Genomic DNA, 27,747 nt, shown 5'->3' on the forward strand with positions numbered 1-27,747 from the left:
TCGAGCGCCGCCGAGCGAATCACGGTAATGCGTGCCGTGCGAATACGGGAGATGCATATGGAAACGGCGTCGGCGCAGATAGACATCGGCGGTCGGGTTGGGTCGGGGCGGGCCCGACGAGGGTTTGGGTAATGTGATTAGGTCGTTACCGCCGCCGGTGGGTGCGCCAGGTGACCATTAGCGATGGCCGGACAAAGGGCGCGGACGGACGGCTAAACGAATTACCACGCCGTTAAACAGCCGGCCGCGCCCGCCCGTCCGCGCGATAAACGTCATATTAATTCGAAGGGGAAAACCGCGACGAAAAAGCAATCGTCTTAATGCAACCGCTATCTGTTGTCCCGCGCGTCCGTTCGAACGCGATAGCCGCAAAACCTTTGACGGCGCACAGAGAGAGCGACGGCTAATTCAAACCGCCCTCCGGAGCTACCCGAATGCACTATCTATCGAACGCTGTGATTAGCGACCGCGCCAAAGGATCGCGCGAAAGTGAGAAAACCGCCGCACACAAAAGCCGCAATCCGGATCGAACGCGCCCGGGAAAAACAACTCGTCTCTTCTCGCAATTTGCACACAGTCGGGCTGACACTTTGCGTGCCATTCCAGATAATTTCCAAACTAAACGAGTTAGTCGAAAGATATTAACGAAAAACTAAAAGTGAACAACGAAACCCGTCACGCAATTCGCAGGGCGAGGACGTCGGCTTCTATAAATATTCAACGTTCCGATGATTCGCAGAGGTTTACGAAGAAAGCGCTAATTAGCGATTATACATCGCTTTAAAATGGGCGAAGTGGGAGCACCGATTGAGCAAAATATTATTTATAAAAAGATATAAATAATTATATGTTTCTTACACATTTTCGCGTTTTCACGAGTCCCTGAAAAACAGCAGTGAATAATTATCTCGGTTGCTGTCTGAACTAGGCGATGATGATTCCATTTCTACCTCAACATCGAAGCACCCACTATAAGCAGACTTGGCAAAAACCTAACTTTTTACGTATGATACTGTATGTGTATAGGACAAGTCGTATGAATATAACCTAAAGTAGCGGCTACCTAAAATTTAATAAAGTCGATAATTCACTGCATATCACTTCGTCCGTCTTTCATATTTTTTGTACCTAAATATAGTCAATGCCACTATACACAAGCAGCATTTAATCGCACAACAAAGCGTTGCTCATTGAGAGAAATAATGAATGAATGGTAATGAAACGCATAAAGGCATCGCGTTTAAATGAATACACATGTAGATAATAAACAGACAGCTGTCAATAATCACGCGTGTTCAAAGTGTCAAATGCTAGTATGCAACAACACATTTACTAAGTGAAAAATTCGCAACGTAGTAAAAAAAAATTAGAAGAGACTGGAAGCGTTAGAGATGGGTTTAAAGCCTTCGCAGCTTTTCTTATGGCTTCCTTTGGAGCATTTTGCATCTGGACTTGAACCTACATTCGTATAAAATTCAGATAACACAAGAACTGAAGCCTAGAGACCATGGACAGCGAAGAATTTACGTTATTATGTTTTAAAGAAGCGGAGAGCTTATACTAATTTTTCAAAGAAGTTATGTCAATAAGCAAAATTGCCGCATATGGGGCAAGGAAAATCCTCATGTGATTCACGAGACCATTACATGCCCAAAAAATGGCTGTTTGGTGCGCATTGTGGTCATTGAGCCTTACTTTTGTGATAACGATGAAGGTCGGACTGTAACAGTTAACGGTGAGCGCTATAGGCGCATTATAACCGATTATTTTTTTGATGTGAAAGATATGTGGTTCCATTAAGACGGCGCAAGTTGCCACACATCGGGTGCAACTTTGGATGTTTTGCGTGAAAAGTTCCCAGGTCGCATTATTTCACGTTTTGGTGACGTCAACACACCGTTTGCGGTTTTTTTGTGAGGTTACAATAAGTCTACGCCGACAAATCCTAAACGTTTGAACACATAAAAACCAACATCCCTCAAATTATAGCCAAGATACCGCCCAAAATGTACGAGTTATCGAAAATTACATTGAAAGGTCCAGAAGCGGTCATTTAATTCATATAATTTTTCATTAAAAATGAAATACATCAAATAAAAAAATCCGAAGATTTGTGGGGAGTTTTAAAAAAAAAGTTTAAAAACTAACGTTGGATTACTTTACGTGGATTTGTTTACGTGCGCACAAGCGAAAGGTAAAATAAATAACCAAACATTCAGTTTCGATACAATTTCCTCCCTATGAAGCTTTCATTCAATGTTAAATGACAATACCACTAATCGTCACCCTTATTAAATCCGCCAAAAAATAAGTTATATAATTTTGGGTCAAAACTCAGAATTCTCTAAAAACATTGTTGGCTATATTCTCGACTTGAAAGTTCAAGAAACTACTACGTACTGTAGAGTGACTAATTTACTGCATTAGCAAATTTAATCTATTAAATTTTAGAAATCGTTTCGCTATTGAACGCTTGTGCCATAAGTCCCTTAAATTACCCAAGACAGTAGTGTGGAATTATGGCTTTCGATCGCAATTATCAGTAAATTAAATAATTAAATTGCGATTCGTTCGATACTCAAACTAAAACTAAATCTGTTTATATAGAAGCGTGTATATGCGCTTTTACTTTTACACCCGACGAAGATAATTCGCACACAATAGAATTGATACAACACACCGCGAGTGTTTTACGTCCGAAACGCTTCCCGAGGGGCTGTAAATCCGCGTCTACGCCGCGTACGTGGATCGAAGCGCCTACGGTTCGGCAGGGTGAGAGAGAGCTCGCGAGGAAGAACGAACGACGCTCCGAGAAGCGAAGAGTCCCCGCGGTTAACTGCCCGAAGGCATGCGATCCTCGGCGGTTATCGACTCGGCGCCGAAAGGCGACTCGGGAGCGCATTTAACTTTTCTTACGGCCGGAATTAATATTCGGAGTTATCGCGGGGCGGAAGCGATAGACCGCTCCTCCGTCGACGTCCGTCGCTGCGGCGATGCGCAATCCGCAATTTCACCAGGTAATGCATTCGAGGCTCGAAACCGCATTTACATACATGTACGCGCACACAGACACAATTAGGCAGATATTCGCGCGAGGTCGGGTCGGATTATTTGCACGGAAAGCGAGCGTCTGCGAAATAAATCAAGCGGAATAAATCCGTTTGTGTATTGCGGGCGCGACTTTTGTCTGTCGGCGCCGCGCACGAAAGGCGCATTAAAAGCCATCCGACCCCCGGCGCTGAACACCATTAAAATGTGTCCGACGACGTCTAAACGGTTTATATTCGCGGCCGTAAAACAAAAACGCCTCCGAGAAGGCTTTATCCGCGGGGATTTGCGACTTTACGACCCTCGCGGACGGACGGCGGCTAATCGGCGTCCGAAAACGTGAATTTTCACAGCGGTCGATGGACGGAGGCGTTGTCTTCGCTTCTCGTGACCGTCGACGGTTAGCATCGCTGACGTGTTCGCAGAGTATGTTATTATATCGAGTGTGCCGAAAAGTAAACCTTCCGTCGTCGCGACTGAACTTTGCACGTCGATCCGACGCGATCTCTCGAGAGCGTCGCGGTAATGGAAGGAAACGTCACCGTTAACTACCTCGGCGCAATTGACACATTGCACCGGTAAAATTTAGAGAATCGACTGCGAGACCGTGACACTGGATCGAATTCCGCTGCGTTGTTTACATCAGTCGCAAAGGTCGGGATCCGAGTGAATCCAGAATATAACAACAGGATGTATTAATATTAACCCATTTAGACCTGAAACAAATTAGGTCAGATTTTTTTTTTATTATTAATGGAATTAAAGAGATCCGAATGTCATTTAAAAATACGAAAAAAATAAATTATGTAAGGGTTGCTGGGAATCAGCCGTACCATATATGGTACAAGTAGGTTCAGGCACAGAATGACATTTAATTTTTAATTATTACAATTTTGCATTATTTAAAATTAGTTTTTAGTATGATAATCCAAGAATTTTATGCATCTGACATAGCACTGTTTATGGCAAAGCCCAGATCTTGTTAGGTTACTTTGTTCAATAAACAAATTATCTTTACCATTATATCAGACGTCAATGAAGATAGTCTGTTTGGTCCTGGCTTACTACGAAGCTCATTCGTTTTTATAATAGCTGTTGCAATACGTCTCCTGAAAGTTAACAGATCCATTGTCCCGCCATTATCTCTGTAAAACAACCAAGAATTTTGAACCACCATATCGATGCAGTGTAAAACGAGAGGCATTTACAACTTCTTCCCACGGATATTAATTTTATACGAAAATATTTTCTGGTCTGATCGATCTACCGCTCTCATATTTTTATTGTGAATCAGTGAGGTTGTGATGTGAAACAGTGATCAAACTGACACCTTACTGTTAGCATGCCACTTACAATTATTATATGATCACTGACACGGTAGTCTTAAAACCATCTCTTTCTGTCAAGTAAAGGAAATTTGCCAGATCCATTTTCTCTAATAGTTCCAGTAACTCGTATATTTGTTACTTATTTTATTTATCAGAGGCAAGCCAGTGAAAAAATTGTTTATGAACAGTGGTAATTTTCTATAAGTTAAACATTGGCACCAATACTCAATTTATCTGACATTCAAGATTGTACTTGCACCCTGGTATGGTTCAAAACAAATAATATATTCACCTGAAGTTGTTACCGCCCATAGTTTGTATCCATATCTAAATGGTTTGCCACGAATAAATTGTTTTCAACTATGGCTTCTTCCGTAATAAAGCACCATTGCTTCATCGACACTATGGTTTTCTCTATGCGGACTATACTTCAAAAATTTGGTCGATATAATGTACTAACTAATGGACTAACTTCAGAAAATTGGTCGGATTTATCTGAATATAGATTATCGTCACAATGCAAATTTGATACTATCGTTAAAAATATGTCTCTTGAGTTGGCGAGTTTTCCACGAATTTTGTATTGTATTATAACATTGTCCTACCGTACCACCATATTTCAAAGTGAAAAAAAACTACACAAATATTTAAAAACACTGGTAATATTGAATTAGCATCATTACCAGTAGTATTATCTATAAGTAAATTCCGAAATAGAATTGATAATTACGACACAAATATTTTATTTACCTTTCTGATGACATCATAACAAAAAAAAACAACAATGAACCACTGTTGTTTGTAGTCACTCTCCGACAAATTTCAGAGCACTGAAATTTTTTTTATAATTTAGATTATTCCTTACACAACAATAGTAGATACATCAGAAAAAAATTTCAACGTACTGTACTCTATATACAATAGGTCTAAATGGATTGATGGCATAAAAGTCAAGTTGACGACCATACAGCACTCGTGTGCAACGGAGTAGCTCACGATTCGATTTGGACGGTACTTAATTTTCCAATTAAAATTAATATTTACACATATGAGCACTTTTTAAGAAAAAATAGATAAATAAAAGTCCGGTTTGAGATGGCTGTAGACGTACTATATAATAACGTTTACGCACTCTCCGTTGATACTAGTCATAAAAAAATAGCTCGTAATACATTACGACGAGTAAAGGTGAAAGAGAATAATGTTCGATTTGCCGCATCATATAGCGGTTCTTAGACACGTAATAGAAAAAACTTAGTCACACACGACAACAGAAGGGGCGAGGCGGGGAGTGGAAAGTCGGTGTCAGTCGTAACAATTAACCGAGTCTTCTCCGAGGGGTGCGTGCGTCGACGCAGACACGCGATCCTCGCATCGACGGCGCCTGCTGCTTGCGACGTCGATATCGAAAGCCAAGATTAAAACGTAACCGGAGCGAACGTTCGAGGGACGTACCTACGCAACGCGCGAAAGGACGACGCCGCTTTCCAGCGCGGTAAGAAAACTCGAGGGCACTCGTCGCGACCCCTTTTCTCGCGCCGCGGTTCGGCCGCAAAGTTTTTAATTGCCTCGGCGGAAGCATAATAACAACAATATCTCGACACTGCAAAAGGATAAGTAGACACGTCCCGCGTCGAGAGCGCCAACGATTACGCGGCTGAAATTAAAACTGCAAGGGTTCGGCTCTACCTGTTGCGAATCCGATCTTAGTGCTAATTGGTAATCTAAACGGCTAGAAAGAAAAGAGTCACGAATCGCACGGAGATCGGCGACGGGAACGGGGAGTTTAGCAAATTGACTTATATTATCCGCAGCGGAATAGGCGGCGAAGTGGGCGGGCCGAGCCGCACATTCGTGAAATATAAAATACGGGGCCCGTCACGCCGCCGGGAGGATTACATTAAACTCCCTTTCAGCGTGAAAAAATTAGAATATATTATTTATTATCGCCCGCTACTAAACTCCTCCACCTATGCCACGCGTATAAATGCAAATTGGTAACGTTACACCGAACCCCAACATTTGACGAAAGCCATTTAATAAGCGTTACGTGTGACGCGCGAAAAATTTCAACTTTTCCGCGCGCGTTACAATTGAAGGGTGGAAATTCTATTGAACCTAATTGTCATATTTTAGTTAACATAGTAGATAATATCTACGACTATTTGTGTTAATAACAGTAGGCTTCTACTAGGTGGAACGAATTACAAAGTAGTACAAGGGTCGGGAAACCGAAGTAAATTACCTCAAATGGGTTAAAAATAAAACCCCGGGGGAAGATATATAATTTTTTTTAAATAGTACTCGAGTAGACTTCAATCTAATGTTTCCGAACGTTCGTTATTTTCATCTATTCGAATATTGATAGTAAACGAAATGTAACCTACAAGAAATCGAAAAACGCAATTTAAGTAATGAATACAGATTCATAAAAACATAACGATACAAAAAAAAAAGTATCAAGACTCGGTATTCAAAAAAAAAATTAACCACAATAAATTATTGTACTTTAAATAGATTTAAAATTTAACATTATTCGTATTGATTTAAAAAAAATAAAAAAAAAATAAAAAAAAAATACCGGACATTGAGAAAGTACACAATATGAGCAATTTCCGGAATTTATGAAATTATAAAGTGTTTTATATTCTTCATTATTTTGTGTGAAATTATTTGTTAAGGCCACGGATGTTATATACATATATACCAGGGCTGTGGAGTCGTAAAAAAAACACGACTCCGACTCCAATTCCGATATTTACCAACAATACGACTCCACTCCGACTCAAAAAAGTTTCATTTCATCAGGTATTTTTGGTGTTTTTCTACACGTTTAATATTCATACGCTATACACATTCATTATTACGCAATTAAAAATTCATAAATTTCATAATTTAAAAAAATGCTCGGAGTCGCTCATTTTTCACGGCTCCAAATTCGGCCAAAACACCACGACTCCACGACTCCACGACTCCAACTCCGACCCCGACTCCACAGCCCTGATATATACCATAGAGAATATAAATTTCGCAAATCAAAAAGGGCACAATTGGGTTGTAGATAATGCAGCGATAAATCTAAGAAAACAGCGACTACTTCCGTTATTGCAATACAAAACGACTTAAGAAATAATAGTTTTTAGAGTTGGTCGGTTTATAATGTATTTAGAAATTATATTTCAAAATATTACTCTACAAACATAAACGAATACTTGACGAATATGATATCAACAATTGTAAAGATTTTCAGAATTGGAAACAATTTTTCATTCTCATTGGCGTACTAACTAAGTAAGGTTATAAGCTGAAGGTAGTCAGTCTGACATATAAAAAACAGCTGCTAGTGTAATAAAAAACGCCATTCCTTCAAAACTATGTACAGTGCGATGTAATTCTCAGTTCTCTTATGAGATTTTAATAATATTATATTATTTGATTAAAATCTATTTAATAACTCTTAAAATCTATTTAATAACTCTTATAAAAGTATTTATTAGCTATATAAATAATAAAATAATAGATGTTAAAACGTCTCATTTGAGCTGCGCGACCAAATATGTTAATATTTAATTATAAAAGTAATCAAGTAGCAAACTACTTGTGATTAATGAGAGTTTAAAATGATTGTCAAGAGTGCAATGCTCTCACAGCTTGTACCTCGAATATTCTTTGGCGCTCAGATTCAACAGGATTTCCACCTTTACACCATCATGTAATGGGAAATTGCCCAATTCGCTCGACCCCCCCTATACAAATCGCTGCGAATTTATGACAGCTAAACGCCGTTAATTGATTCATTATTAGATATTCGCGAGTCGATTTGAAACGCCGCTTTACGAGTAAACGAAAACAGTAAACGGGGAAAGCTGGTGAAAAAGTTTGAGAAATATTCGGAGGCGCGTCACGATAGGTTGCCGCCGCCGCTGGGGTGGTTGAATAAATACGCATTAGTAAAACAGTCGTTCGGTCGGGGAAAGAATGGAAGAAAAATGTCGGTCGACCCCTCGCCTCGTTCTCCTCTCGCGAAGCGGGGAACATACAAGTTTCTCACCTGTAATTTTAAAGCATGTATCGCGATATTAGACGGCGAAAAAAAGACCGCCCCTCGGTTTAAAACTAAGTAACAGAATTTTATGCATACAGTGCGTTCAAGATATTTATTTAAAAATAAAATACGTGTGATAATATTTTTAAAGTATTTTAACTAAAATTTAAGCTGCGCAAAAGTGAATTTATTAAAAGCGTGGAAATGTCGAAACATCAGATACGGCAAGTTATTAGGAATTTCGTCAGGGCACAACAACGGTGAATACAACGCGAGATTTACGATGCAGGCACTATAATTGTGAGTCAATGGCAAAGGTGGTTGCGGCGTTATAATAGGTCTGTGTGGGAACTATGAAGACTCAGAACGATACAGATTATGCTGTCAGTCAGGTGGAATATTGATAGATGTGTCCATTACGAGCTGCTACCGACCAAAGCATACCATTTTACCTAGCTGTATTGCCAACAACTGGACCGACTGAGCGATCGGTCGAATGACAACGGCATAGCGAATAACGGGACGAGAAACGCTAAAAAACCGAATGGATATTACACTAACATGTCATATTCGGCGTTACGCAAAGAAAAGTTTTTAAAAATAAGTCGTTACAGTGTTTTGCTTTGGGAAAAGAGCCGAACGAATCTTTTAAATTACGGTTTAATACATAAAGAAGGCCATTACGTACCTAACTCGGATCGAAGGCGTTTGACGATTCAAACGCGGACAAAACTTTCTTACCAGGGCGCCGTTTCGCACGGCAGATGTCTAATAGAAAGCGCACTAGAATCGAAGAATAGTGCTTACCTGAAAAGAAAAAATAAAAGAAAATTAGTTCAAACAGTCGATATGGGTAAAAAAAAAAGTAGAATTAAAACAGTCTCTATTGTTCGAAACTGAGCTCGTTTATGACATCTGATATTTAAATATGTCGATGTACACGGTGAGCCGGAGGTGTTCATAAAAAGCCAGCTTTTAGATCTCGAGAGCTAGCTGTTCGGCTTATCCGACCGGGATTGCGGTGAAATGTGATGTATACGTGACAAACGCTGGATACCCCGAACGTTTATGTACATGTTTTGGCGAAAATGTATCCCATAAAGATATACAGTTTGAAGAATAGTCGCGTTCGAAGATCTATAAATACCTATATTTTTATTTAGAATCGAAAAGCTGCTCGCCGTGGAAAAAATAAAAACGACCATATCGCTCGGTCAACCGCGACGGCTTTCCAATGACGAAAGTCGACTCATTCGAGAAAACACAAATGCACAATAAAAGAGCTCGAGAACTAACGGTTTCGACGGGTCGAACGTACAATAATTTCCCATGGACTCGGTAACGGTACTGGTACGCGCGATTCTCCGTTAGACGCGATTCGTATTAAAACTTTCGACGGTCGTTCTTACGCGCTCCGTCTTTCTTCGCGCGGTATTCTAAAAGGTGAGCGCTTACAAGAGAAAACCGCGAGGAAAGGTTAATTCGAGCTCATAGCGGCGTCGGAAGCCGAACGGTACGAAAATAGTCGCGAATACCTGGCCGTTAAACGTGAAAATAGTCCAGCGGACGCTCGAATAGGTCAATGGGAAAGCGTCGTTTTGTGCATTGTGTTCGCGCGACGAGTTATTCGAGGGGGAAAAACGACGGCGACAAAGTCGTCGCGATTTAAATAAACAAGAGGCGAGAGCCCGTCGAAGGGATTTAGCGGTCCATTGTAATGCAATTCCGGCCCATCTATCCGACAGCCGCGTTCGCGTTTTGCGGTTCGACGGAGGGCGCAATGCAAATTGCGTTCCGGATTTTCTGGTGGCGCTCGAAACGGACAGGAAAATGCATTCGAGCACGTAAGGTTCGATGAATTATAATAGCGGCGCGATTTACGCGAGCGGGCCGACCGGCGAGGTCCGGCCCCCGTTGACGGTTCGAAATAATAACGTGCGAAATTAATCGAAGAACGCGAACAATGAAGCCATATTTCCAGAAACTCGTCTTTCGGCGCCGCCCACCGAGCGCCGCTCCAGCCGAAAGTTTCGGAATTCAGTCGGAGCGAAATAATTATAGAACGAGAATCGAATCGCGAAATTATACGGAACGTAAGTTCCGCGTTCGCGAAATGCGAAACGATCTAAATCTACAAAGCGACTATTAAAAATGCGATCGGCGATCGTACGGAAAAAAATAAGAGCGACGACAATCGAAAGCGGCGTCGTAATTATTTTCAAGAAAGGCGTGGGGTCGAAAGATACCGAAGATGACGGCTAAATCGCACCGAGGGGAACATTCGCTGGAAACAAATTTGCGTTGTGCAAACCGAGAAAATGAGAAGAAAAGGAATGCCGGGCGGGGAAAACGTCTATGTTTTCTAATTAAAGTCACAAACATTTTTAGTGTTGGTTTTAGTACCGCGAGAACGCATAAGTGAGCGAGACCGGGCGGGCGAGGGCCCTCCATAGGCGAACGGGTATGAAATGAGAAAACACTGGAAGCGAGGAACGGAAACGGTTATGCGTCAGGGCTGCTAACCCTTTTTTAAACGAAGAATCATCGAAACAGTCGGCGCGCCGGGATTAATAATCGCACCGCTCTAAACGCGGATTAGTAGCGGCGTTGCGCAAATATTGTTTTCGGTCGATTTCCGCGTCGAAGTCGGCAACTTTTTTTCCCGTTCGAGCCGAAAGGGATATTTCACAAAGTTCGCTCGGGCAGAGATCGACTTTCTCTCTCTCCGGTAAATTCGCGCTACATTTGTCACATTTTCCGCGGGTTTCGCGGAACGGCGGTTCGCCACGGCGGAATAGTTCTCTCGATTCGCAGAGGGAAAGAAAAGGAGGCGAAGCCGGTTATAGAGAGCGGCGCGGCCGACTCGAGTGAATTAAAAATGAATTCGACTTTAAAATACCTCCGAGGAAAAACAATTTCCCGGTGTTGGAATTTTAGAGGCGAGAGCGGGCGCGTTCGGACGCGGACCGACTGAGGACGTGCATTATGTAGAAATTTAATTGTCCTTCGAGCCCGCGACCCCGAAATCGAACGCGATCGTAACGTGAAGATGAATTCCAAATTGGATGCGAAAAGGACTAAAATATCGAGTCGCTTTACGGACTGCGCGTAAATAAGGACCGACGTACGCGCGCACATAGAGCGGAGAGTATCGAGGATCGGCTAGATTTTCACAAAGGTCTTTTCGCATAGTCTGTAGGATGAAAGGTAGGAAATTTCGCAAAACGGCCGTCTGTAACCGTTTCATCTCGGAGGCGTCGGAATAAAAGGACTGCTGCGATACAAAGAATTACCCCCCGAACGGAAAAAGTACAGTTTCTCGAAAAGAAAATCGTTGTGCGGATTCGTTCGAAACGGCCGATAAAACGGTCGAACGAAATGAAAAACGCAATCATCGCCCGTCGAGTTAATTAGATATGTACCGCGCGAATGAGACCGTTTTCGTAATTAAAATTACGGTCGACGATCGATTGTATTTTTATACCGTTTTCGCGGAACGGGTGAGAGGTTTTTTATTGCGTGCCCTACCCGCGAAAACTTTTTACACTCGAAATGATATAACGACTGTTAAAATGCAAAGTTGGTTTTATGGAATTCGTGCCGGTGGTCAAAGTCATTAATCGAATTGAATATCGACCCCGCATAGGGGCGGTCGAGACTCGATCGCGAGTTTCGCGCGAGCTCCGTTAAAAATGTAACGCGACAACAGATTATTAGGGTCGAAATTAATATCACAGGTGGAGCCCAAAATATTAAACGTAAAGTAATAAATTTTCCAGGCCGGCTGCCGACGACGGCGAGGTTTTATTGCGAACGCTTAATGGAAAATAATCGTTTCGAAAATTTCGGAAAACGGCACCGCCGACTCCCGCTTAATCCGAAGGAGCTTTCCGCGCATGTGAGCGTAATAGGTCGACAAAACGATTCGACCGTAAAGAGCTTTCGATGAAAAAAGTCATACGGCCGAGTGTAAAATCGAACGCGAAAAGCTCTACTTTAGATAGCTAATTGCAAAAGTAACGCCGCCGAGGATATAATTAATTTTAATCGGTGCGATTTTATAAGAAAGCAAAGCGGATCGTTCGGGATGCCCACAAAGCGAACTAATTGCGCCTTCGGACGATTCCGCCGGATGAAATAATAGGAGCAAAGGTGTTCAAAGGAGTAGTGGTGTGTTAAGGTGGTAAAAAAGGTAACGTTTAGCCCGAGGATAGCGAGTATCGGTTGCAGACCCCGGCGCCGAGACGACTTCGAGTGGGAAGAGGAGCGGCGGATAACAAACTGCCTCGGAGGAGGGCAACGCGTAAAAAGAATACTGCCAACCGCATAATTGGTATAATCAGGGGGAAAGCACGGAATACTGCGAAATTTCACTAAGAATGCGGTGGCCAAAAGAAAATTGAATTAAAACAAAGGCTTGAGCACGTTGTAGCGAGGCCCGGCGCGGCTCACCCCGGGCCTCGGCACGCGAATTAATATTTTTTGTCTCATTAACGAAATACAAAGATGTTTATTAAGTACCGCAAGGATAAAAACGCGATTACAAAATTTAAAACAATTTTGAGGTCGGAAAATATTTCCTAGAAACGGCGCCTTAATTATACAATCCGCTAAACGCGGCGAAGTTTCAAATTTGCCAGACGAACGGGGTCAAAAATCGAGTGCGCTCGAGTCCGCAACGCGTATTCGTAAACGTTGGCTAAATTCTCCAGTTGACAAATTAGTTTCTAAAGGTTCGCATGCGATCACTCGTATGGATACGAGTAAAAATCAATTAGCGGCCGAAAAGCGCGTTCGTCGCGACGAGGCGACGGATAGAACGGCAATCACCGGTGCAGGCGAATCACAGCAAATATCCGGCATACACGTGTAAAATCAGCGCAAGTACAAAACGACACGTTAATCGAATTCGCACACGTTGCAGTTACGATGTCGAGAATGGAGAGTTCAACGTAGTCCAATCTAGTATTTCATTACTATAAGTAGTTACACCGTTTATTTATTTTTTTGTTCAACTTGGCCGTCGCGACGTATGCAAATATAACCCCGCGTAGTATTTGAGCCGTTACCTTATAATAGCCCCGCGATTAGGTACTACATAAGAACGAGCGAAAAGTTTATTTCGCGAAATACGCTCTTAAACGGCAAGATGGTTTAAAAACGTTCTGAATTTCGTCCGAGCGATTAATCGTCAATTGCGCACAAAAGAAATTGCATTTTAAAATCCCGTAAAAACTTTTAATTTTCCTGCCTCGCCGGAAAATTTTAACAGCCGTACTAAAATATTTGATTTTTCTCGCAACGAACGGTCGCCAAAACGGCCGTTCGAAAAGCATCAACTTCGCTCTCGCCGAGACCTCGACCGGAATTGATTATTTGCGAATGACCATTAAAAGTTACCGTAGCAAACTTAAATTAAATACATCTGGGCGATTTGCGGTTGGCGATAAATATGCGAACCGCGCCGGTAAATATATGCTGGAAATGCGAACGATGCGTCTAAGCAAATAGAAGCGATCATGAGTGTGAAAAGAGTTATCGCGATGACGGGGAGGGCGGTGTAAATATTTGTACACCATTACGTTGTAAGCGAAAGAAACGAAATTGACGCCTAGATCGGATCGTGTTTGGTCAAAGTCGATAGTGGTTCGGGGGTAAACACGGAGCACGTAGGAATATGTGTCTGTACGTGTATACCCGCCTATAAAAGACGTCCGATGACATCGGGCGGCCGAGGCACCGCAGGACATTAAAGTTTGATGAGTATGCGGACACCTATATTACATTTTTTACGGACTAGCCAGCCTCCCAAACGCTCGGAATTTAATTAAAATAAGAATCGTCAATAAATCGCACTTCGTCCGCGCGAACGCATAGACAAAAGCGGTTCTAAATCGTTACGGTAATTTGTCTCGTTACAGCTAGAATACTAAGAAAACATTTTCATTTATAAACATAGTATCACTAGATGCTCGTCGACAGCTCGGAAAATTCAACTTACAAGCGATTTGTAGTATGTTGCCAAATCAATTAAGTCACTGACATTTTTATTGTTATGAATTTATCACGTTGAAAAAAAAACATAGAATATTCAGTGGTTTGAAACTCGAAGGATCGAATATAATTTATATCACTTTTCTCAAGATCGAATAAACATTTCGCATCTGAACAAACGAGACATATCCTCCAATTAGTCGGCGACATTCGGCGCGATTGAATCTTTGATATAAATCGGGAGACGGGCCCGTTACGAACGTCCCGACCTACGTGCACAATAATAACGTGTACGTTTTATAATAGGCATTAGGGAGAAGATTGCACGCGGCAGTAATTAAACGAGCGTACTCGCGGGGAGCGAGCGAGAAAGAGACGCGCTCGCAATAAATTCGTCGTTTCATCAAGTCGCGGCAACGGCAGCCGACCGCAGTTTACAATATAAACCGGGGGCGGTAGAGAGCGCGAACGTTGAATATCCGGATAACGGAGTTAGCACCGACCGTTCGGATGTGCACATAAGAACGTATGCAACTAAGTCGAGACGGAACGAAAGCCTTTCGAGTCAACCGACATACGTGCGACGGTAAGTCCGCGCTCCAAATCGAATTAAGCGACAAGACACGGCGAAAGAAAGAGGAGGTACGACAGCCAGTCCCCTAACGCGAGACCCTTCGATCTTCGGACACTCTTTACGCCCGCCCGTAAAACGCATAAACGACGACGTGAATATTTAAATTTATCGCATGTAAACGTATACGGCCAATTTCATGCGAATTACGCGCGGTCACGTCGATTTTGACAGCAAGTAGTAAAAAAAAGTCCCATAAAGTACATCTTCCAATACGGGTGAACTTGGTTTATCGGTCAAATTGCCGTTTACGTACTGCTCAACAGATATTTGGAAGGTGAAGAAGTCTCACCCGCGTCGCTATCAAAATCCGCTCCGGTATGTTCGGCCTTCGAGCGACCGCAGTAAAAGCTTCGGGGAGGGGGCGTGCGGTAGTGCATTTTGTCTATTCGTGCGCTGCAAGCGTCGATTGTAAACACTCGATAAGAGCGAAACGTTTTAGTGCGGGCATTAGGGAGTGACGTTTGAAAAAAGAGAAGCGCGGCGACCGGCCGCGGATCGGGAGAAAAGCGAGAAAATTGGAAACGGCACGCAAGAATCGAGCTAGCGAACCGTCGCGGTCGAGAGGCGCGCATCGGAGCGGCGACCGGGCTAGGCTGCGGAACGGCGTCACTGGCCTGCGTCTTCCGATTCCTCGGCCAGATTCCGTCCATCGCCAGAGCATTCGGTGAACTTTAACGCGAGCGGATTCTCGATCGTTCCGGTCACTCGGCGAGGCGAGGCGATTCAACGTATGCTTTCTGAACAATAACTAGTAATAAAATTCAACAAGTTTTTGATGACCGATTTTCGGTCCGAGACGGACTCTGCATAACAGAGTTTTCAGATGCCCGAAAGACGAGCGCTGCGGCGGCATTATTGAGGCGTCGCTACAACGTTGATTTGTTTTCTCGTAAAATTGCTTTTTGCGTCCCGCGGGAAGGTGATTTTATTTTATTTGCGCACCGGCGGCAATGCGGGCCGAGTCACTCGCGTTTCGCGTTCAATCTCGGTTCCCTTTTCGGGGGGCGCGCGCGCACTTCGACTCGATAGCCTCGCGTGGAATTTCGCACGCTCTCCAACTATCTCGTATCTAATGGCCGAGATTAATATGACGCAAATAACGGAGAAGATGGGAAAACGGGTAGTCCTTTGTCGCGCGCACGGTTTGCACACTTTCGACGAATAATTCGTTTTCGCTCGAGTCCCTTCGAAAAGTCATTGTTCGACAAATGAGGCGTCTGACGCGAACAAAACGCCCTCGACGCTCTCGAGTGCTAAATAACAACACGGCAATTTAGCGAACGAGATTCCAAATCTAAAATGTAAATTGATTTCGAAAAACGGCCGCACGTAGAGACGTACCGAAGGCGATATTATCGTTCGAATCGGTCGTATCGAGCCCAGAACGACACCCCAGTGCCCAGTCCGGCTGCCGCGACAACTTCTCGTCCTCAATGCAATATGGAAATGGAACAATCTCAAATGTAAATTCGGCCGATATAATTCACGCGGTCGAAAGCAATACTGTACGTAATACGAATAATAATAATAATATCACCTATATAACTACGGAGATAATAAAAAAGTGCGATACGTTCGAGCGCTCAAAGCGTGTGTCTGAACGCGCGCGATTCGAAAGCTTTCAGGACAACATCGGCGAATAGGAAGGAAAACTATACGTATTGTTGTCGTACAAAGCGATAACTGCGCTCAAAGTGCCGGGTCCATCGGAAAGTTCCATAAACGGCGGCTTTGTGGAAGCTCAAGTATGACAGACTGTTTGCTTACCGAGCGTTTTTTCACAAAAGTGAAAACCCAACAAACAATACGAGCCCGCAAAAGCGATGGCGCAAAATAATATTTCCCCGATGAAATTATCGCTTCGAAGCTGAAAAAGTGCGCATTAATCGACTATGCATATTTTAACGGCCGAAAGAGTGCATTCGCATATTTAGTAATAACAAATTGTATACAATTAGCGTACGTACATACGATAATTAAAAACGCATATGTATGCGAAATCGGGTGAAACCAGCCGAAAAATTGACGTTTTTCACGGTATATTTTATAACGGCGCGCGTGCTCTATTTGTCATTTGGACGACAAAGACGGACCCGATTTCGATTTACGGTCACCGTAATTAGGTGAAAACTGATCGCCGAAGAGAACTCCGCTAACTGGATTCGGCCGCGATAATCTCGCCGGGAACGAACTTCGGAAAAACGAGAGCGCTTCTCGCATTTGTGCCGGCGCACGTACGACGGGCTCGATAAGGCAGACGTTAACGGAGAGGCCGTATACGCTCTCGGCGACTGCGGCTAAACTCCGCCAGGTATTTTACGGGAACCGTTAACCGCGAAAGCCGGGTTCGGCGGCGACGGGAGCGCGATTTTGAGGATTTTCCGACGCGTAGATTAAAAGTCGTAAATATTTCGAAAGCGACGACGGTGTGGAAATTGCGGCGGCGGCGGTGGAAGTTGGAAATTGTTACGGTATGCGCGTTGCAAAAGGTAAACACGGATGCGTCAGCTGATCGGCCGACTTACCAGTTGCAATTTGATGTCTTTGGGCGCCGCGATGGGTCCCAGCCACTGGTGGAGGCCGATGTACCTCTTCTGCAACAACTTGAGGGAGAGCTCTCCCTGGGCGTACAGAGCGTCCAAGCACTGGTCGAGCGCCTCGCCGTTGCCGGGCTCGAGCACGACCATTTTGACACTTTATTATCGCACGGGCGCGACGAGATCGGGTCTCTTCCTACCGCGTCCCATCTCTGCGCGCAATCACAATATTTGAAGCAATCACAACAACAGAGTATCGATAATAACACTCGCGAAGAGAAGCGGTATCGCGTTGAGCGGGCGGGCCGGAATCGGCAGTCGGCAAGAATGCCGGCCTTAACTGTAAAGCGGTCGGTCTCATCGGCCGGTTAACGGTAAACCGAATCGGAACAGCATCCCGCGATCGGCGAGCGAACGTACGGAGAGACGTGCGACCTACGCGCGTGCTCGCCTCGCTACGGTCGCGGCCGAACTGCCTGCCGCCCGCGCTGCACCACCGCTCGGCCGCCATGCAACCGACCGCGCGCACAGGTGGAACTCGCGAGCGAGGAGCTTTCCCGACGGAAGGAAATCCTTTTTCGCGCTGCTTCGCCCATACAGCAGAAAATCAACAACATATTACACGCATTTAATAATAAAAAAATTCAACGATTAATTAAAAAAGAATAAACGAAAGCTGTATTTTTTACACATCCCATACACAAAAGGTTAGAGCGATGCCTTCGGTGCAGTAAAACGATTAAACAAAACTTTCATTAGTGACTGTTTCGTTTCCAATTTAAAATCAGCAGACAATTTTTAGCGTTACAGGAAAATTAAACCCCATTCCCTAGTACACTTACTGTTTCATAAGTCGAATTCAAAATGTAACAAAATTATATTTAAAAAAAAAAAAACATTTTCTATTTATTTATTTTAGAGCATTTTAATAAGCAGCGAACAGCTCATTAATATATAGTGCAACCATATCACACATTCTCAAATGAAACGGATAAAAAATATAGCAAAAACTACAGAATAGAGACGGAAGTATTATTAAATAAAAATAGATTTACTAATTGTAAAAGTATGCTTAAGTATTCAATGACAAGCTTTGTATAATAAAATGAGTATGACAAAGGGAATATTGCACGGAGGTCTGTGTTTTTATAATAATAATTCTATAATAAACCGCAGAAGTATAAAATATATGAATAAAGAATATCTTCATGTTATAAAACCCAAATTACATTTTACAGTTAGTTATTAGTTAAATAAATATATATACATATGTATATAATAATTGAATATTTAAATAAAAAAACAAACAAAAAAGATATTATTATGTTTGTATGTAAAAAGACAAATGCGTTTTCAAAAATATATTTTATAATTTTAAATCAACCATCATCAAGAATTTAGAATCTAGCTGGCTTACGAACTTCATTAAAATATTTACAAGATTGATTTAAAAAAATGTTTATACTCTAATAGTGTCTGTGCAATATATTTATCGAAAATTACCTTTAAAAAATATTATTCTGGATTCCTTGGCACTATGAATTAGATCCGTTATTTTACGAATTACGCCTACTAATATACAGACCACACATACATATGTGCAATGACTCGACTGTAATTAGTATCTACGAATATAACTTAATATAATGTTGGCATCACTGTAAATCAGGCAACTGTCAATAACCACGCGTCAAGAGTCGGTTTACAACGATTTAAGAAATGGATCACTTAACCACCGCTCAACGCATTAACACTATTAAATTGTTCTACAGAAATATGTATCGAAATTCACGGGAAGATTATGGTCAACTTTATCGTCATACTGAGTGAAAAAAACTGAAGAAACTAGAAGCGTTGAAGATAGGGTAAGGGATGTGCTTCATTGTGGCACCCGTTCAACCGAAATATTGCTGCTTTAATTGATAATGTGTCCGAAGGCTCGGAATTTTCGATCCGTCCGCATTCGCAGTTTTTAGGCTTTTCTTATGGCGCATTTTACATCTGCACTTGAAACCTACACCCGGATAAAATTCAGATAACACAAGAACTGAAGCCTAACGATCAAGAACACTGAAGAATTTACGCGGATTATGTGTTACAGCAGCAGAAAGTGAAATCTACTCTGAAGAGCCACATTTAATTAAATAATGGTTAAATGTTTAAGAAATATTGAAGATTGTTTTAGTATTTATATATGTTAGAAAAAAATGTTACGAGACTATTTTAATAAGAATTTAATAATAAATTAAGATGTACATAGATTTAATACTAGAAATAGAGATAATTTAAGAACAGTTAGATATAAAAAAAACGAGTACGGCCAGGGGAATTATGTCCGCACAAATAAAACTAGCGGGTTTCGTAAATGGTATTCTCTTTTTGTTTATATTAATAAGTATTACATGTATGTTTTGTTGAAAACGTTTAGTGTAAAATTAGATAAATTTCCACCTCTCTGGGTACGTCAATAAGCTAAATTGCCGCATATGGGAAGAGGGAAAGTGATTCACGAGAGACCATTACATGTCCAAAAAGTGACTGTTTGGTGCGCATTGTGGTCAGGCGGCATCAATGGATCAAGATCAAGCGATTTGCCGCTGATGGATTTCTTTGTGGGGATGACTCCACAAAAAAAATTAGCGTAGACATTACGCTTAGCATAAACTAAGCGTCGTGTCTACGCTGACAAACCCGAAACATTGGGGCACATAAAAACCAACATCCGCCAAGTTATAGTCGAAATACCGCTCGAAATGTATGAAAAGTCGTCAAAAATTACATTGAAAGAATTCTTAAGTTTTTTTTTAATTGGAAACTGAAGTTGATTCGCGCTTTATGAGTTGATTAAAATTATTGTTTTTAACAAAATTAATTTTAGTATTCAATGTTACGCAACATAAGCGTATAGTAGCTGCATAAATATTTCGTGGGTTCGTTCGCACATATTTCATTTTTGCCCGTCGCTGTCGTCAATATTTTGTCTAACTGACAGTGCGAAGCGTTCGGCTCGCTTCGAATCCCGTATCGTCCGATTTTGACGAAAAGCTCGAGACGGGTTAATTCGAAGCCGTCCCGAATAAGACGCAAAGGTTGCGCGGTCGATAAAACAAACGCTGCACACTCCGCACACTAGTATTGTACACATATTTGCGAAACGCGCGCGAAGAGGCCACGCTGCGAAGCGAATTAGTCTGTCAATTAGATAGAAAAGGGCAAAACGCCTCCGTCGGATCGGCGAGGGTATCGTAAATAAACAACGGGCATCGCGGACGCGTCAAAGGCGCGAATGAATACAGTCGCGTAAATACTTTGTCGAGATAAAAGCGAATCGATCATCGGCCCTATACGCCACAATTGAATTGTAAAGCGAGTAGCGCCTTCTGTAAACAAACGCCACGATGGCGATAAACACTCGAAGAGTAGATTAGTGTCGCCGATAACGTCCAAAGTCGACGAATTGTAAATTTTTGCGCAACGCCTCCGACGCTAAAGGGACGTATTAAAAATTATCGGTCGTCTCGCGCGAGCGCAGCGCAAATACGTAAAGTTTGACAGCGTTTATAAAACGGGGCACCCATTTCTTAAAATTATAAGCCATAAGGAAGAACTTCAGTAACCCTTCAGTTACAAGTTAAACTTCCATAAATATCGAAGCGCACGTAATATCGGAATAACCGAGTAGCTCGGGTTAAAAGTACGTTACGGGCGATTCGTACGCGCGCGTATTTTAGCGTCGAAACAAAAAGGCGCACGTTCGTTCCGACAACAATAGTGAAACTTGCGCGAGCCACGTGCGCGCTCCGACTTTTTGCAAGGGCGGAAAATCTGCGCTATGCCGCGAACTATGAATTATTACGTACGTAAAAGATCGGGAGAGCTAGGTTCGGCGGCGTTAACGAAGGTCCCTCCGTTTATCGCCGCCGTAACGACCGCGAGCAAGTTAAATTGTAAGTTTAAATATTAAAGGGGTAGTCGGACCGACCGGTATGTGGACGCGCGCACGGCGGACGTCCTTTCGGGCTTAAACGGCGTTACGACGCCGGGGAAAAGCTCTTCCGACGATCTCGGTCGTCCCAGAGCGAATTAGGCGCGATAGACGACAGGATCGATTCGAGAGAGTATTGCGAAAGTGGCGAGCTGCGATTTTTCACCTCGGAACGTAAGACGACGCTCGAGAGTCGCCGTTTTGACAAGTCGTTAGAAGTGAAGTGTCGCGCCGGAGAACAACTACGGGACAAAAGTGGTCGGCAAATAGCAGACGAGCGAGAACCTTTTGCGCTTTCGCAAAGCACGGTTTGAAATCTTCGCGAGTGTTCGTAACAAGGTTAGCGGGCCGAGAGACCGAGAGAAACGAGACGGGTCGCGCTGCGAAGCTACGGTCGTCCCGTCGGAAGCTCCCATCTTCCGATCTCGACGAGGTCTCTTTCTTCTCCGTGTAGTTTCGCAAATTGCGTCCGATACGCGGAAGATCGCGGCTAAGAAGCGGCCGTTGTTTATCGAACTGTATTATTTCATCGATTTCGCGATTCCCGCGAGAGCGAAACAAAAAGAAATCTCATCTTTCGCAAGGGAAACGAAGGGAAAAGTTTTAAATTGAAACTAAATCTCGGGACGAAACGCGGGCGGGGCCGAATGCGGTTGTACGTTTTTCGCGAACTCGCTCCGCGCGACGGACGGCTTTCGTAATTAGTGTAAAAATCGAATTCCCCGCAGATCAATATTTACCGTTTGCGGTGATTAAGCTTTCGCGGCAGCCGAAAAATAATAAGCTAACCGGGGATTTGCTATACGAGCGCGGATATTTAATTCATTGTTATTAATACAATGGATAAAAGAGGTTAAATTTATGTACGTAGGGTATTTTTCTGCTTTGTTTGCCAAATTTTCGAAAAAAAAATATATATGGCGTTAACGAAGCGGGAAAATCTGGTCGTGTAAAACAGAAGCCCCCGAACGAAGAGTATTGTGCTCCGTGAGGAATGTTGTCGGTGTGTTCAATTAAACAAGTTAATGAATTATAAATACGAACGGGGGTCGACCGAGGGGGCGCCTCGTTCGGAGGCCGGTTTGGACCGAATCCTGACCTCCCGCCTCGTCCCCGCCCGCCCTCCGTTCGCGACTCCTAATCTACTGCCGCCGTACGTCGTTGGGTAAATTTGCCTTCGTGTGATTAGATTTTAATACGCAGACATGCGAGGCGCTCCGCAGACGGGCGAGCGCACTCGAAAGGTAAAGAAGCGACGATGTAACGGGTGCGAAACTCGGCGCCCAGATAAGCCGCGAATCGCACAACTTTCGCACACTAATCGCCGATCGACACGACCGAACGAAAAATCGTTAGTCGCTTCCCTTCCAGGTTACGAAACAAGGAGCTCTTTATACGACAAACTATTTTTAAACGGCCGCTTCGCGAACAAAGCTTTCGAGCGAGAGGCGCTCGACGACGCCCGGAAGCTAGGACTCGTTGTCCGAAAGCGTCAAAGCCTTCGCCCGTCGCTCGTTACGAATTTAACGATCTGGGCGCGGATACGCGGGAAAACGTCCTGCAGAAAAGAATCAATACTAAAAATTGATTTTTACCGAGCTGCCGTGTCGCTAAAGAGACGACCTTACATGATAACGGCGCATAAAAAACGCGCTCAAGTGACAAAGATCGCCGAAAGCACGCGAATCGGCGCCGAGGCGCGCGCGAACGATCGAAACGAGACTCGAACGCGTGCAGTATGAAAAATGCGCGAGACGCAAACGCCGCGGACAAATTAACAGCGAAGAACAAATAAAGAAATTTTCGAGCCTTTCGTATGCGTGCGAATCGAGAGTTAGCGCAGGTCGGCGGCGGAAATTATTTCGAACCTATCGCCGCGGATAGACTCGATCGGAGCGAAGGGCGCGCGAGTGAACCGTAACTAGCAAACTTTTAAATTACTTTTTACATTTTTAATCGAACTTTGATATGATGAACTCGTCAACGGGCGACCCGGGGGTTTCGACTCGTCCGACTTGGAAAAACTACCTCGAATTTTCTATATATCGAAGTGGCGTTCGACGAAACCGTAAAAATGACTCGCTTTAATCGTCGACGCTGACTAAAGTCTACCGAAAGGGGAGAGGTCGAATTAACCGCGATAACTTTTCAGGGTTGACGATGATTGGGTGCGGTCCGCGCGGTCACGTATAATGAAATATAATTTCCACAATAAACCGTCGACCGACTGTAAACGCCGGCCTAAGGATGCCGGGTAGTCGGATTAGGTGGGCGTCGGAAATTTGCATCGAATAAATCTCGCCGACCGGCCCGTCGAGTAATTTGATTTTACCGCAGAGAGAAATTCAAACACTGGGAATCGGTCAATTCGTTTAAGACGGTTTTGATGAGAAATTTCCTCCGAACCCGAACGCGAAAAATTATTCGATAGAAGCGAACGCGGCCGTTGTATAGTTTTGATATCCGCTATGACATGCGACGACGAGGAGAGATGCGGAAAAAATATAAAAGAAAATGGAAAATGCAAAAACATTTCCTCGAGCGCGTTGCACAGAACTTCATCTGACGCCCGGGGCGAGGTTATAACAAGACAGACACCGTTTCTATATAAGGAGGGTGGCGAAGCGCCCTACGATGTTTAACGGCTAATGAACGCGATTTTATTCAGCGATAAGGTCGAGCTTAAACACAAAACCATCCCATTATCTACTTCGTGCGTCTATATAAAATTGCCTAATCAATTAACTCGCGGGTATCGAGGTTAATTTCATGAATATTTTACAAAAAAATGAGATCGTAAATATGAATACATTTTTTTTTTGTAGATATAAAACAATAAAACCGGAAAGCGAGTGTCAATTGTCGCCTATTCGTCGCATAAAACGTTTACGACGGGTCAGCGCATGTAAATCTGCATTTATTACCGGCGTACGATCGAAAGGTGGCGTAACAAAATCGAAGGGACGCGAGCAACGGGGGCACGATCCGAGAGGCGCAATTCTTATGTGCGTGATGATGCACGTTCGCCGATTTAGTATTCAGGTAACGCGAAACAGTGCGACTATTGTGGGATCACCGTTATCGGTCAACGCGCTCGTCGCGAACGTTCGAAATTTTAGATTTAAAGTGGGATATTTTACATTGCGTCTGAGCGAGTGTATGAATTATGAATTCATATAAAGCGCGAGAAATCCCCCCGGGCTCGAATGCAATTTCGCGCGTAGGACGAACCTCAGAACGCACGTTGCACAACGGCGAAAAACATACCGCACTACTTATCCGACGGTGCGATGACGCTACTGAAAATCTGGTTTTCGCAAACTTTCGAGGTTAAAAAGTTAAACGCGCAGAGATGGGGTAAAGGCGACGATGCCAGCGCGAGATTAACGTTAAGCGCTAATTAGGGACGAGCGTCTCGGCCGTGTTTAACGCGATAAACCTTTGTGTGTGAACTAGAGGCGGAGGAGGACAGTTTTCCCTCGAGATTAACGACGTCCCCCTCGCGAGCGGGACGCGGGCGAATCGCGCGCGACTCGAGTGTTCGCGACAAATTGCTGAATCGACGACCCTAGGCGGCGGACGCGTCATTGTGTTGTTACGACCGTGACGGTCAAGTGCGGTTATTTACGGATCCTAAATTAAATTCAGAAGTCAACGTGGACGCGGAGAATTAACGCGGTGCGACAGGTCCGACGATGAAGCGGGTATGAATGACGATTCATTACCGAAAATAAACTAAACCGCCCACTAGCGTCGTTTCGAATTCGCACACACAGTCGTCGATATTACGCAGAAGCGGCGCGCGCGCGCCTCTAGTCGTTATTAATTACAGAAATGCGATTCCGAAAAAGATCAGTCGATACGTTTGACGAAAGCTGAAAAGAAAATAAAGAATATAACGAAGAGTGTTTATTTCACAATCGATAGCGGTAGATCGAAAACGATATACGAGAGCGTATTTTATAAAAGCTGAGGGCGGGTAATTTGATCCGCGCCGAATAACAAAGAGGCGACAAAGCAGAGGCTCGCTTCGCCGACACCGTACCTTTCGTTTTGCGTAAATAATCAGAGAAACACACGAAAGCACTTAAAAGGGGAAAGAAGTAAATTTTGCGCTTTCACGGTAATTTTCGCGAAACGTCACAAAAGTGAGACGTCTGCTGAAGCTCGCTCGAGGTGAGCCGATCGAATTGTGAAAAATACTCCAGTTTGCGATCGACGCGAGGACGGCACTGCGCGAGTAAATTATGCCCGAATTATTTTTTAATCGTCCGAAAACATTGTAGTGAAAACGAACGCGACTTGAATGCGTAATCAGCGTTCGGGTTGATTTTGGGAATAGGCGAATAACGGGCGAGCGGGGAGTCGACGGGCGGCCGCTCGGGGTGCAAATGGAAATAAACGAATTCGGAAAATAACGCCCCCTTATTCAAATGTGATCAAGCCTTTTGATATGGTAATAACCGACGACTGCGACAATAAACAAGACTCATACTTTTTAAGCCGCGCGGGGGAGAAAAAGGAATTACCGCGGCGAAGTCCCGCGGACCCCGACCCACTACAGGTGGGCGGCGGGCGGACCGACGACAGGAAAACAATGAAAATTGATACGTCCCCCGTTCCATCCCCTTCGAGCCTCCCACGGTTGTCGCCTCGGCGAAAGATCGGCGCGGTAACGAGGAGGCGCACCCGGGCCCGTCGCCGTCAACCGTATTTACTTTCAAAAGAATGCTGGAATCGCGTTATCCCGGATCGGGCGGCCGCAAACGTGCCGACTCGCGCCTAATATATCAAAGGTCGGGCGATTAACAAACAGCGATACAATCGACGTTCAAAAGTGAGAGGAGCGGGATCGACAAACAAAGACCGCGATGGTATTCGACGCGAGTCAAGTGTTCGTTGAAAAATCACGAACCGGCCTCGATGAGCGTTTAATTAACGCTATGTTTATATTATATTATACAGAATCCTCCTCCCAAGTCTTCAAATTAGTTTAAAGTGTATTCGTAACACACACATTACATTATATTTGTATTAATAAAACTTGAAAACCAATGGTAATATTTTGCCATGAATTTAAATTGCAGAACAAAAAAAATTAGCACGTCAGATTTTTGAGATACAGCATATACGAGTACATATACATATGTTTAAAAATACAAGTAATATTTAATTTATGTACCAATGTAGCTTATGTTTTGTGTGTTAGCGCTGCAGGCCGCCTGAAAGTAATTTTGATTCGTAATACACAAAGTATGCTAATTTAGTAAAAAAGCTATTATTTCTATCAGAAAATAAGCGCAAGAATGTCACTAAAAATTAATTTTCTTCATTCACATCTTGATTCCATTCCGGAGAATCTTGGGGGGCAGTAAGCGACGAATCGGGTGAGAAATTCCATCAAGATATGGCTATCATCGAATACCGTTTTCAGGAGAAGCGGAATGTTTATTGCCGGTCTCGACAAAGAAAAGCTGACGAATATAAATACAAGATAGAAAAATACACTAGAAAACATTTTTAATTTTACAGTTGTCTACTGATCTTTATATATCAGTGATCGTTATGCATATGCGAGCTACCACTGTCACTGCACAAGTCTTTCATTAATCGCTTACACAAAAACTAGACACTAACTTTTTGTATTTTTCCTTAATTGATCTTATTTTGTTATTACTGTATCGTTCTAATTTTAATTTCCACTTGTAAACTAGAGTAGTGGTCTCCAAAGTGGACACGCGAGTCGGCACTTGAGGGTACGCCAAGTGATAATAACACGATCGTAAACATTAAATAAACGAAAAATTGACAGCTGCGATGCATTCAGATCCTCGTAGAAGAGTTGACAGTTAATCTTTTAGATACATTTGTTTTATGTATATATATTCAGGGGTATGGACTATTTTTTTTTATTTTTACAGAACTACAGAATGGTTATAAAACAAGTCGTGCTCAAGTTTAAAAAATGTATTTTACTGAATTCTTAATTTTGTAATAAACGTTTATAAAAACTAATTAGTAGAGTATCGCCGTACATGTACGGTGGTCAATTTTTCACTGTTTTGAGGTAATCCAGATATTATATATTTACATATACATCATATTTTTTATAACTGGAATTAATGCAAATGAATTCTATTTAATAATACCAATAAATTAAAGAGTACGAAATAAAT

General features: G+C 43.1%; 1 protein-coding gene and 1 long non-coding RNA gene across 12 annotated transcripts in view; one reads left to right on the forward strand and one right to left on the reverse strand.

Annotated features, from left to right (window-relative positions):
• Window positions 1-26,548, forward strand: part of LOC148230935 (uncharacterized) — a 565,745-nt gene extending 539,197 nt beyond the window's left edge. The window contains exon 2 of the long non-coding RNA XR_015811188.1: window positions 20,427-26,548. This is a non-coding gene — a long non-coding RNA (uncharacterized LOC148230935). The remainder of the gene's footprint in view (window positions 1-20,426) is intronic.
• Window positions 1-27,747, reverse strand: part of pum (pumilio) — a 138,163-nt gene that overhangs the window by 13,013 nt on the left and 97,403 nt on the right. The window contains exon 1 of one of the 11 annotated variants that reach the window (XM_088195803.1): window positions 17,575-18,063. The exons of 9 other annotated variants lie outside the window; for them this stretch is intronic. In XM_088195803.1, coding sequence (XP_088051929.1) covers window positions 17,575-17,736 — 162 coding nt within the window. In that variant the 5' untranslated portion in view covers window positions 17,737-18,063. Of the gene's footprint in view, window positions 1-17,574; window positions 18,064-27,747 lie in introns of those variants that run through there. One more of the 11 variants, XM_088195802.1, reaches the window with a different exon arrangement.

The sequence above is a fragment of the Plectrocnemia conspersa genome, unplaced genomic scaffold, assembly GCF_051122295.1.
Source record: "Plectrocnemia conspersa isolate PC_06_02 unplaced genomic scaffold, ASM5112229v1 ptg000010l, whole genome shotgun sequence".
In the NCBI taxonomy this organism is placed as follows: domain Eukaryota; kingdom Metazoa; phylum Arthropoda; class Insecta; order Trichoptera; family Polycentropodidae; genus Plectrocnemia; species Plectrocnemia conspersa.